Source organism: Zootermopsis nevadensis, unplaced genomic scaffold, assembly GCF_977971745.1.
Source record: "Zootermopsis nevadensis isolate Lab colony 2312 unplaced genomic scaffold, Znev_1.0 Znev_ptg000007l, whole genome shotgun sequence".
Taxonomy (NCBI): domain Eukaryota; kingdom Metazoa; phylum Arthropoda; class Insecta; order Blattodea; family Termopsidae; genus Zootermopsis; species Zootermopsis nevadensis.
The window spans coordinates 8,827,054-8,840,450 of record NW_028259139.1 but is presented as its reverse complement, the minus strand read 5'-3'; the positions used below and the strand labels follow the sequence as shown (position 1 = coordinate 8,840,450).

Genomic DNA, 13,397 nt, shown 5'->3' with positions numbered 1-13,397 from the left:
TAATTGAAATTCTGACTGTTCTCACGCACAGCATATGCTTAGTATGAAATGCAAGTGAAAGTAATATACTATTGTGAACATCAAGGTTGATGACAGAGAATTTCAATTAGAAACTTGTCTCATCAGCAGAATATGATGTATTTTAGCTTCCATTCACCACATTTATTTTAGGACATTCTTAAAATCACGGGAAGTTGTCATTTTGCATTTCTTTATGTTACAATAATTTTAAATGTGCAGATACGTAATCTTCAAATATTAGTTTATAATTGTAAAGAATAGCCTATGTATAATACAGAAAATTCAATTCTGCCCACTCACAAATTGACACTAATAAAAAAATATTATATTGTCTTTCTGTTCTCTTAAAGGCTTTCATTGAAGGAAAAATACCACTCGGAAAATTTTGAAGTAGGTGGGAGGATAATATTAAAACAGGTCTTCAGGAAATGAGGTTGAGGGTGTGAGTTTGATTAATCTGGCACAGGACAGGGAAAAGTGGCCGGGTTTTGTGAGCACTGCAATGAACCTTCGTGCTCCGTAAAAGGCTTCTAGTTTCCTTGAATGGATTAGCCAGCTTTTACCTTCTCAAGGACGCTGCTGCACTGCCTTAATCAGTCATATCTATGCTTTATCTTGCCATTGTTTTCCAGATGGTGCTATGGGCTACCGCCGCTGCAATGGCAGTAGCCCTAGAGCCAGCTGACGTCCAGGTCAAGGACTCGGTCAATGTGTCTACCGCCACAAGAGGCAAGAGAACTTTGGAATTATTCTCACCACTGTCAAGATCGTACGGTTCGGCAGATAGCAGAATTTCAACAGGTCCTACCGCAAGCTCCAGAGTAGCCATATCAACGCATTATTTCGATCGTGGCACACCACCGATCACGATCCGCCACCAGACACGTGCGCCAACTCATCATTCTGGAACACCGATTCGCCGACAGCGTCCTCATACGGTTCCAGCTCCACCGTACGCGGTCCAAATGGAACCTTTAGTGCAGTACTCTCAACGCGATCCATTATACCATCAGCAACAGAAACAAGCGTTATCCGGAAAGGCATCAGAGCAAAGCAGCTTCAACGATCTTCAGCATGTAAAGAAAACGTCGGGCACACCTGAACTTCAAGTGGATTATTTGCACAAAAGCCAGCATGTCAGCTCAAATGAGCTGTCTTCTGCAAATACAGTGCCACCAAGCAACGAGGACAGTCTCATACAAACTTCCAAGAATGATCATGAACTTGCGGAAAGTAACCAGATTCCACGTGGCTCTAATCCGTCCACCCTTCTGGACAGTGAACCCCAGGCTGGTCACCTCAGTTCCGAACATTTGTACCCCTATGATGATAGCTCATACTATCTACGAGAGCCAGAGCCTATTATAGAAATAATAGTGAAAGAGTCCAATGAGTCATTGCCGCCCTCTCCAACGCAACCTAGTCCACCACCACGCTCTCCTACCAAGGAACCTGTTCAAGTGTTTTATGTAAAATACAAAAAAGATCCCGCTAAGTACGGCAAGGATGGAGGTATTGTATATGATCCTCCTGTACCAGCTGTGACTCCAGCAAGCAACAGCGACACCGAAGAACATTACCCATTACCATCGGAAGACTCATCTAACCAACCAACATTGCCACCTCTACCTCCGCAAACTACAACACTGAGAACCATTATTCGTCCAGATTCAGAAACGTATCATGGTACGGGCCTACATGTAACATTTGGAGATCCGCACGATGAAGATTCACACGATGATTATCAGCAGCAATCCGCTCCTCACCCGTCTGTCGTATTTCCTCATCAGAACTTTGGTCCACGATACCAACATAGGCCTACTTTTGTTCCTCACGAGCAGCATAAAAGACAGCAGGAACTCTTCCAGCAACAACCACCTACCCCATTTCTTCATCCCCAACCACAATTCCATCAACAACAAGGTCACTTATCACCGCATCCATCTTCATTCCAGAGGCCCTTTAACTCACCTCCATTTCCTCAGCAGAGACAACCTCAGTTTCAACAACCCCCTCCTTTGTCACAACAGCCACCTTTCCCCCACCAGCCGCCCCAATTTCGCCACTCGCCACCACAACCCCCTCAGCAGCAACAACCACAGTTGTCAAATCAACAACCATACCAGAAACCTCCTTTCCAGTTTCAACAACGCCCTCTGCAGCAACCAGGTCCTCACAACCAACACCGATATCCTCCACAGATTCAACAGTCTCAACAAGTACTTCTACCCCAACGTCCTTCTTTCCAAGAACATCTGCAAAGACCCTCTCTTCAGCAACCCCAAAATATCCAGCAAAGACCACATTTTGCTCAATCCCCTCTAACATTGGATCAAAGGAAACCCGTATTCCCACTACATCCTGGTTCGGGATTCGTACAGCAACCAGATCAGCAACAAAATAATCCTCAGTCTCCAGTTGGAGTACAGCAACAACAACATTTACTTCAACAACAAAGACAGCAACAACTGTTACAGCTTCAGCAACAACAACGACAACATTCACAGCAACTTCAGCAATTTCCTGTACAGCAGCAACAACACTTATTCACACATCCTCAGCAACAATCAGTACCAGTTAAGCAACAAAGCCATTTGGGTGCGGATATAGTGAAGTCTGTTTCACAACAACTCCACCTTACACCAAATAGCCAGTCAAACCAACAACCGTTATTGACATCAAACAACAAATTTCAACAGCAACCATCTCCCACTCAGTCTGCATTATTTCAGCAGCCTCTGTTCAGTCAACAAACTCCGACTCGCCAACAACCTCAGTCAGTTCTACCAACACCAGCTATTAACAACTACTCAGTTCCCCCCAAATCAATTTCGTCAGTACCATCAAGTACTAACGCTCCGACGACAGTGACAACACCGAAGCAACACGAGATCAAGACGGAAGTATCAGGCGACAAAGATAAGAATGCCGTCAATCCAAGTGTGTTAGCTTCACTTCCGGACGAAGTTCCCGATGATTTGCGCCAGCAATTGCTATCTTCCGGAATTCTCAGCAACGCAGATATCCAGATATTAGATTACGATAAAGTTGGTGATATTCCAATCGAAAACTTACCTCCAGAGGCACTAGAAAACTTCTATGGGGCTGCAGGCGCTGCTAGTGATCCTGTACCGTCGATCGTCTCTGCCAACGACTCAGATGTTCCGGTTGAGATGAAAGTTGTCCGCTTTAATCCAGCTACAGCCGAAGGACAAGAGCTAGCAGAGAAGTACGTGAGGGAAGGTGCAACTCAGGTGGACCCTGTTGTACTCAACGACTCAAAATATAATCGTTATTTGCCATTGAAATTGAGTGGAGCGCAATTTCCTTTACCGGATGTTCCGGAACTGAGAGGTCGAAATGTAACTAGTGTCGTTGTACTTGCCCCGGTCGACTACGACTTCCAACAGAAGCAGGTCGGTCCTCCAGATGACGACACTGACAGATCAAGCCGGGAGACCAAAGTTCAGGTGCATGGGGTACAGTTCGTGGCTGGGGAAGCTCTTAAGGAGTTAGTGAAAGAACCCACGTTTGAAAATTTTAAACGATGGTTAGACAAGGAAAACTCAACGGTTGCAGCTCGGCAGTCGATTGTTTTGCTGGTCGCCGGGTAAGTACAAGACGTAAATGTTTTTTATCGTAATTTTATAATATATTAGCCTGTTCTTTAATACTAGCGAACTGCCCGTTAAGGACGTCTGGAAAATATACTATATTAAATGCACATAAATGTTATTTCATAAGGATCAAAATTCCTTAATATAAATATCATGGTGACTGTTATAATACGTTCATAAATATTCATCGCCCTGATGACGGAGGCAATATGACCTCTGAAACGTCGGTAAACATCTACCAGACTACACAGCGCAAACAACCCAGAAGACGGAAATCTTCATCCAAAAGTCTCTTTAAAGGTCATGCTCAATTTTATAATACTTTGGAAAAAATCTTCGTTTTTATTTTTTATATTTTTGTACTTTGAGCCGTTTTTATAAGGTCGACAAATTTTGACAAGTTCTAGTATAGATCCCCCATATAAAATTTAATTTAAGTTTTGATGATAAGAGCAATGGCGGACGCGGAGATCTGAATCAGCGTGTCCGCCATTACGATGTTTTATTCTGGGATTCTACCTGGAGGATCCACTTCAGGCTTTATGAATGGAATCGTGAAATATAACTTGGTTTTCAGACCGTAATACAGTAGGTGTTGAGAGCGAAATGTCTTGTTCAAAAGTTCTGAAAACTATGTTCAACACCAATAGCAATGCAAACAGCTCAGAAGAAATTTTCGAGAGGTATAGAAAATTTATATTTAAATTTAATTGCTTATCATTAGATTATCCCACAACCGCGCACGGTATGAGGTCGCTCAAATGTTGGAATAGTTTGTTTTAATCCTGTCCTGTGAGTGAATCACGTTCGTGTAAAGCATTTAGATAAGAGCTACAGAGCTGCAGCATCCCCGATAATTTTTCAAAAATTCAAAAGTCTGGAGAAATCCTGGATACTTTATGCCGAATTTCATTGGTCATGGAGAAGTGCTGGAGAAGTCCTGGAAGGTTATGTGGAAGTCCTAAAGTGGCGGTGGGTTTTAACCTATGCGGGTCGGTTATTTTGTGTTCGTTTGGGCACTTGCAATTGTCGAAATTTAAACCAACTTTATTAGGACTTAACCCTTGAATTCGGGATTTTTTTAAGTAACTAACTCCATGAATCAGTGTCTTTTTATGAGGTCAACGTCAGTGTGCTCAGCTAGTCAAATTCCCAACCTTTTGTGGAATCAGTTTCATTACTGTGCTAACAAGAGCCCGCCATCTGTCCTTATCCTGAGCCAGATGAATCCAATTCACACTCCCGAACCCCATGTCTTTAAGATCCATTATGACCTTATTCTTCCATCTTGACTCTGTCCTTCCCGTCATCTCAAAAGAGGAGTTTTGTCCTCGACGTTTAGTGTTATTTAATATCCTCAGTTCTTAATTTAATTTGTTCTTTTCGTATGTCCAAATATTTCCCTCATAACTTTGCCGTCGTTTTTAATAGTTGGTAAAGGAATTGTTTCTATATAAATTTCGTTTTGACAGGTCAACAGATGGGAGTAATACCAAGGATATCTTCATGTACGACGTTGGGACCCAAAAGGTAAGCAGTCTTCGGGGAGAACTTAGCTCCGCGTTTGTCGAAGTGGCAGAATCGAACGCTAACAGTCAGGAACTGGACAGTCTAGCAGCTGCTTCGGACTTAATGGACCAGTGGGAACAGAGTCGGTTCGAACTTCAGTCAGGCGATGAACCATCAGCTGCCGCTTCCGACATATTTGAAGATCGGGTTTTGCCGAATCAGGTCGTCGACATTTCCTCATCTGCATCTGAACAGGATCTCAGATACGATGAAACCAAGAAGGACAAGAAGAGTGTTATTCCACATTATCTTACCTTTGCCGTCTCTGAGTCGGATGGCGAATCAAAAGATGACAAGACAAGTAACATGATATTAGTTTCTTCTGGTTACAGTAAAACAAGTGATTTTACGGGCCCCTCGCTCTGATATTTCCAATGACCGCCAAGTAAGAAATTTATGACGATATTATACGGAACGGCGTTATTCACGGGTATAAAGAATAGTCCTTAAATCGGTGAATAGCAGAAGGTATTAAAACAGTAAGCCTTCTGCCGCAGATGTGTCTAGATAATTTTGTGAAGTAGGCCTATAAGGACGGAATGTACGTATTGTCTGTTAATAGACGACATAGCAACTGAAAATGTACGGTTGCTTGCGTTTAAAAGCCATAAATGTGAAGCTTGATTCCAGAGTTTCAATTAAGTAAATTTTAAGTACAAATTCTTCTGTGTTGTACGAATAGTCTGTTTTTTATGCAATAGATATTACATTTTAATTGGGTTATGTTACTTGTCTAAAATTTACTTTTACATCAAACGTTCTTTCAAAATATTTATTTATTAATCTCAATAAAAATAGACTAATACCCATTGAAATCCGTATTTCTTTATTGGAAAAATATTTAATCATTACATGCCGAAGCTAATCTCTATAGAAATTTTTGTTATCTGTAAGGAAACACACGCAATGTCTGTTACAGTGTCAGTTAATGATGATTATTAATAACCATCGTCCTCAATTCTCATACCCAGACAAAACGTAAATCTTCCGTAGCTGAAATCTAGAATTAGTGAACTGACAAAATAGGCCTACTTTTCATATTGTGCTGTAAGGAGTTAATCATAAATTTGATACACGTATGATTAGGACGAAATTACTTACACTAAACCTCAGAAAAGTCACAGTAATTAGGCTTTAACACTTTGAAGCACAACGTTTATCTAAATAATATTTAAATTTGAGTTCCTACATCAAACGAAACAACGTGCCATTACAAAAATCATTTGGTTAATGATAGGTAAATACTCTATGTTTATTCTCAGAATCGTACGTAACCCATAAATACACTCTTTGAACTAAATTCAGAATAATTTAATGATGAAGTAGGTGGTACACATGTTGCTTATATGTTTTAAAGGGTTAAACACCGAGTCCTGTTATAAAAGTTTGGTTTCCAATTTAACCACATGCAAGATTTCAAAGTAACTGATCACCACAAGCGCGGAATGCAGATGGAATGTCGAGAACTATTTGTATGTCATGTTGATTCAGTTCTGGGTCAGCTTACCATACGATGGGTTCTCGACAGACCGGCCGGTCGGTAGGCTACTGTTATTTTCCTTAACAAGTCTTGTGCTGCTAGCAGCAGACGCGAAAATCCGGAATAGGAGGAACTTTATCACTGAAACTACAACCTCATTCTTTGATTCTAACGGGTAACGTAACTTATTTCAAGCTATAGACGTTGAATACAATACTAATTTGATGAACATTTATCAAAAAATACAATTTACGGAGATGTCAGTTAACAAACTTACATTATCTACGTTATTTAATTTGTTGATTTAACTTTGCGTTTGCAACTGCGTGTGTTGATACATGAGGAATTGCTATAAATTGAAAATGGTCATCAAAATTCTTTGAAAGGAAACAAAGGAAAGTATTTGATAATTTGTGTGTGTATATTAAGAATACAAATAAGAAGTCTATTACATTTAATGATAAATATACAAATGTTTAAATTTTGTATACTTCCAGCATCTAATAGATATATATTCTCTGAATGGTGTTTACTTTTGATAAATATACAGTATTGAAACGATTTATATTTCATTGTGATGTAATGCTCCTTGTACAGTGAATGAGTGTGTCATTTTATATTTACCTATATTTTCTACGAGTAAAAGTATTTGATATAAAAACGTTTATAATATTTCTAAATAACCCTTAAATTAAGAACTTGTGGTATCTACATTTGTACTGATAGAATGAAAATCTAATTTGTGCTCCATCCCACTGCTGTTAAAATCTATATATTTCAAATCATCTAACATTGATAAGTTAGTACGAGACACCACTTTGGACTTCTGTAAATAATATCGATGTTGGTCTTACGGGTTTTAACACCTTATAGAATCGTAGACAGAAATCAATCTTTTTTTGCCGAATCGCTGGTGCATTTACAGAAATTCTCACACGTCGTTAGAACCCTAAGACCAACATCGACCTCATCTCCGCCGTCAAAACCCGAAATCTTGAATAAATAACGTTTTATTTTTTGTGAGATTTGAGATTTTTACGGCAGTGAGAATAAATGTGGACTATTTTTTGTTTCGGTTGTGATGTGTGGTCTTGCAGGAGAAATATATCACCACTATCTTCAGGCTAGAAGATAGAGAAATTGGTAACCACGTATAAGACTTCCCGGCGTCAGAACCCGGAAGACCAAATTGATCTATTTTTTCATATTAAATGCCGGGATGGCTTACACATTTGAGTGACCATCAGTGTGGACTGTGTTTTTCTCTCCACTGTGTCCAGACGACATCCAGTCTCCCAACCAATGCATAGAAGCAAAATCTTACAGAGATAAGGTCGTCGGGGCATGAACTGACAACTCCATGTATTGACAACAAAAACGTTTCCGTTGACCTAAACTTCAACACTTTACCTTCATAGATTGGTGTATGTACCAAGGAAGACTTTACTTTTGTATTTTATGAGACCAATACTTGAGATTTATCTAATTGTTTGCTGGATTATTGTTCTCATATCGGAAGGAAGTCCTTCGTCTGCCAGACCAACACCGGTAACCTCTTTCGCAAACATCTGGCAGATTGAGTAGAAAACTGTGTAGATCTCAAATCTCATTACTTTGTCTATTAATTCTGTCAGATGTCGGAAGGCAAGAGTTGCAGTTTTTCGTGAGGAGTTCCAAATATGCGCTTAATGAAACAAGTAAGAGAATCAAAATGTAGTTTTTATGTTAAAACACGTGTTACTATTTATTATTTTTGTATTTTTCTCTGCAGAAGAACTGGGAAGTAAACAGAATGAATTATTAATTAATTCTTCTAAGGGAACGCCCCGTTTCAAAGACGTAGACATATAAGGTAGCAGAAAGGACTGGACATTTTCGTCCGTCGAATAAATAAAATAGTTATCGGAGAAATTACATGTTTAACGACTGTATTTTATTAAGACATATTTAACAGTTTCACAAGTGGTTTAATATCTGTTCGCCAGTGTTGTTTGTAATTCACGTCTATGCGGAAGTTAAAGAAGGCTTTCTTCATAGAATTCTGGTGTGTATCAAGATATTCTCTGCTGACTGTGGTAGCATTCTTCTGCCGTTCGGGACAGCTGTTCAGCCATGACGTGACCGGTTTCTTGAACCATGCTGTAGAAGTGGCCTTCTTTTTTCTGCAGTAAAACATGAGGATGGTCAAATTCTACCACGGTTCCAACCTCCATGACCAGAACCCTGTCAGAGTCCATGATGGTGTTGAGACGGTGTGCAACAGTGAGTACCGTGCAGTCAGCGAATTTAGTGCGGATAGTTTTCTGGATGAGCGAATCGGTTTGAGGATCTACGTTCGCAGTCGCTTCGTCCAACATTAGGATTCTGTTGCTGCGTAGGATTGCCCGAGCCAGACATACCAGCTGCCTTTGACCGACGCTGAAGTTACAACCACCTTCTGCTACGTGAGTGTCCAATCCAAGAGTATCACTAATCGAATCTTTCAGTTCAACATCAATCAGAACTCTCCACAACATATAATCAGGATACATGTCAAAAGGGTCGATGTTTCGACGTAAAGTCCCTGAAAATAGAACTGGGTCCTGTGGAATAATGGAAATATGTTTACGCAAGTCGTGGAGACCTATTGTTCCAGTGTCAATTCCGTCAATCCTGATAGTACCCTCTACGTCTGCGAGGCGGAAGAGAGCTGCAATAAGCGAAGACTTCCCAGCACCCGTTCTTCCTACGATCCCAACCTTTTCCCTTGGTTGAATGGAAAGATTTAGATTCTTTAGAACAAAAGGCTCGCTGTTGTTTCCATACCGCAGGTACACCTTCTCAAAATCTATTCGCCCTTGATAAGGCCAACTCCTGGGCACATTCTTATCTTGAGGTGTCTCAAGGAGAGGCTCTTCTGGTACGGACTTATACTCAACAACACGTTCAACGGACATCATCTGATTTGCTACTTCAGCTGATTGACGCATTCCCCACTGCATCATGCCAACTAGAGCCATAGATTGAGTAATGGCGAGACCGACATTACCACCAAGTGTGCCTCCAATGAGCAGAAAACTAAAAGTAACAATTCCAATGAAAATTAAGCAAAAAACATCCAGGCAGAACCCAAATGCCTGACTCGTAGTAATGAACATATACCATGCGGATGAGTGGAGATCTTGATGTTTATCGAACTCGCTGCACAAAATATTCTGTGCTCCATAAGCTCTGATCGTAGTCAGACCTTGCAATGTAGCTGTTAGATGCGTGAAGACTGGACTCTTTGTGATTCCCTCAAGGCGTTTCACGTTCTTCGAAGTTTTCAGATAGATTTTACGTATGAACCAGAAGAGCAAACCCATGACAACAATTGGAATCAAGAAATACAGATTCACAGAAACAGCGACCACCAAACTACCAGCCATCATCAAGACAATTTGCGAAGCGTCCATAATCGCTTTCGGCAGAAGTTCATCCACTGAACCTATATCCTTTGAAAACCTGTTCATGATTCGACCTGAAGAGTTGGTATCAAAAAAGCGCATACTCGTATGGATAATACTGTTGAACATGGAGTTATGGAGGTTAGAGGAGCAACGCATACAGAACTTATAGAAGGCGAAAGATCGGATAATGGTGATCGTAAAAAGCATTACCACAATACCTGTATATATATACAAGTAAGTATATGTGCTGAGCATTTCTTGAAGGTTTGTATAGTATTCATTCTCCATCGTTGAATTACTGTCCAGTGCTTGTGTCCCCAACGAAATCTGTCTCTCATAGAACTCTCGAAGTTCCTCTTGCGTCGTCCAATAAGCCATCCACCAGTCGGTGATGCTTCCAACAGTTTGGGCCAACAGGAACATGACACCGATGAAAAAAACCACACATAAATTGGCACCAGATCGGAAATATTCAATGTATACAGACTCTTTTGACGTTCCTTTCGAGGAAGCTTCTAGATTGGTATGAACTACTGTCTGTTCGGGTTCTTTTTCCTTGACTGGTTTATCAGAAGATCTGCTCTTGACTGACGAACGTGAGATCTGTCGCAACAAGTTGTTTATTGGCCCGTTGGTCTCTCTTTCAGCTTCTGGTATATCTTCTACTGAAAGATCAGTGGATTCATCCAAAGACAGTAGTTGAGCATAATTGGCTTGGCTCCCTAGTAACTCTTGAAATGAACCCTGCGTTTCAATGGCACCATCATTGAGAATGACTATGTGATCGGCGTCTCGGAGATACTGAAGTTGATGTGTGACCAATATACGGGTTTTATTTTTCAGATACGAAACGATACAGTCGTTGAAAAGATGTTTCCCGACATGCGTATCTACTGCTGACAATGGGTCATCTAGTAGGTAAACATCGGCTTCATTATACACGGCTCTAGCCAGACTAATCCTCGCCTTCTGTCCTCCGGACAACGAAGATCCCCTGTCGCCCACCAATGTCATGTCACCGTACGGAAGCTGCTTCAGATCTCGCTCTAAAGCACAAACACGAACCACTTCGTTATATCGTCGCCTGTCAAATGGACGACCGAATATAATGTTTTGTCGGACAGTAGATGCGAATACCCAAGGCTCCTGACAGGCGTAAGATATCTTACCACTGATGTTTATATAACCACTAGACAATGTCAGTTCACCTAAAATTGCTTGTAAAAGCGAACTCTTTCCAGATCCTACCTGTCCTATGACTGCTATTAAAGTTCCACGTTTGGCTAGTAGGTCTATACATTTTAAGGTATTCTCTTTGACACTGGCGTTCCACTTCGCTGTGATACGGCTGAGAATTACACCGTCTATGCCATCCACACGGCTGAGAACACGTTGTTGTTGTGAGTTGCTATCCTGAAACTCTTCCAGCATCATAAACTCTTCTAAGCGTTTGATAGACACTAGTGTTTCGGCAATTTCGGCCACTCCACGCACAAACTGCATCGACATACTGAAAGCCAGTACTGTGAAATAAGATTGGTACACGAACACTTTATCAGATGATAACTTGTTTCCAAAGGTAACCAGGGTAGCCAGAGTTCCAAACAGAGCTATGCGCGTTGTGATAATTTGAAAACTCATAAATAAACCACGAATGTATGACGTTTTTATTACAACGTCCAATTCTGCTTTTCGAGCAACACTAACCATTTTGGCGAAAGGTTTTTCCCAGACGTACATCTTGATCACTTGGATACCAGAAATAATCTCGTCCATCAGTCTTACCCGTTCGTCTGTCCTGATTGCCGTCCGCCGTCGATAGATGGACGTCAGTTTTCCTGTGTAGACTTGCAGTGGGACGATTAAGAACACAATCCCTATTCCAATAAGACCAGAATATCCGGCGTTCACGTATAAGAAGTAAGTAACAATTATGGCGGATAACGGGGCAGTCCACATAGCATGCAAAAATATGGATACCATGTCAAAGCGACTGACGTCATTTGATAGCAGATTTACCACCTTTCCGGCAGCGGTCTCACCAAGAGCTGTGCGACTTAGACGTAGGGACTTTCTGTAGATCAAGGAACAGCACGCAGCGCGAACCCTCATGCCGACATGAAACGCTCCGACAACGAAGTGGTTGAACATCAGCATGCTGATCATCGTGAGAACGACTATACCACCCCCAAATAGATAAGCGTCTTCTTCTCTTGTCTTACTTCCTGGTTTGAAAAATCCCAACAAGTAACCCAAAAGTATCGGTTGAATCAATCGTATAACGAGGTCGTTAATTGTGTGAAATACGCCAAGTATGGTGTATTCCCAAGCGAATGTCAGTGCAATTGCTTTTAGGAGACTCGGCTTTTTCCCTTTGGATTGTCGGGTGACCTTCAACTGCTGTTCCCATTGCTTCTCTAGCTTGTTACCCAGGTATTCTGAAGCATCAGTCTTCAGAGGATTGTACAGGTCTTCCTCCACCAGATTCTTACGATAGCCTTTCTTGAACAAATCAACAGTCCACCAAAACAGAAGCACAGAAATGTGATTAGCGTTCTCTCGAGGGTTAGGGTTGTCCCTTGTTTTCCCCGTATCCATAATACTGAGTCCTCCTTTTCATATAAGACGCTCTCGAAACACAGCGAACTTGTAATCCGATAACAACAATTTTTTGGTTCTTTAATTAAAGTAAACTATATACATATATGGTGGATGCAACGTATCTTCAGCGTCTCATAATGTAAGTTCAACTGTAAGAGGAGAGCTCCTGGTAAAACTATAAAAAGATTCCCTTATCAGAACATAAATGACACAATTTCTCGCTCAGCTTTAGTGTGTTTGCTGTATTAAAGAACAATAGTGTTATAAATATCGAATGACTTGCAGAAATTACAATCACAACAACCCGCCTTCATCTGGGTACTGATAAAACAAAAGATATTACCATTACTGTGCATTATGTATTATTTAATGCTGGATCAAGTAATGAATGTTGCCCCACGAGATTAATGAATGACCAATGAGATGACAAGATTTCTGTATTCGTAATCAGATGTATTATTTTGTACACAAACGTCAGCATTAGATTCTGAACCGATACATTTATATGATGTAACCTGTATTTCTTTCAACAAGAGTATTTTCAGTTCAGGCGTATGATTATTTGATATATTTTTATGCATTTCTTTCCAAGTGTTAATTCATGAAACATAGTGCATAACGTCACTCATCAGTGACTTAGGGTCAATGGAGTTTTCTATGAAATGATTTACTATAGATTAT

At 40.7% G+C, this 13,397-nt stretch overlaps 1 protein-coding gene and 1 pseudogene across 2 annotated transcripts in view; one reads left to right on the top strand and one right to left on the bottom strand.

Moving 5' to 3' along the window:
* LOC110829079 (uncharacterized) overlaps positions 1-7,933 on the top strand; it is a 30,141-nt gene extending 22,208 nt beyond the window's left edge. For both annotated transcript variants that reach the window (XM_022062419.2, XM_022062418.2), the window contains exons 2-3: positions 654-3,631; positions 5,111-7,933. In XM_022062419.2, coding sequence (XP_021918111.1) covers positions 654-3,631; positions 5,111-5,573 — 3,441 coding nt within the window. In that variant the 3' untranslated portion in view covers positions 5,574-7,933. The remainder of the gene's footprint in view (positions 1-653; positions 3,632-5,110) is intronic.
* A 665-nt stretch (positions 7,934-8,598) lies between these two features.
* Positions 8,599-12,900, bottom strand: LOC110829078 (ATP-binding cassette sub-family C member 4 pseudogene; annotated as a pseudogene).
* Positions 12,901-13,397: the final 497 nt, after the last annotated feature.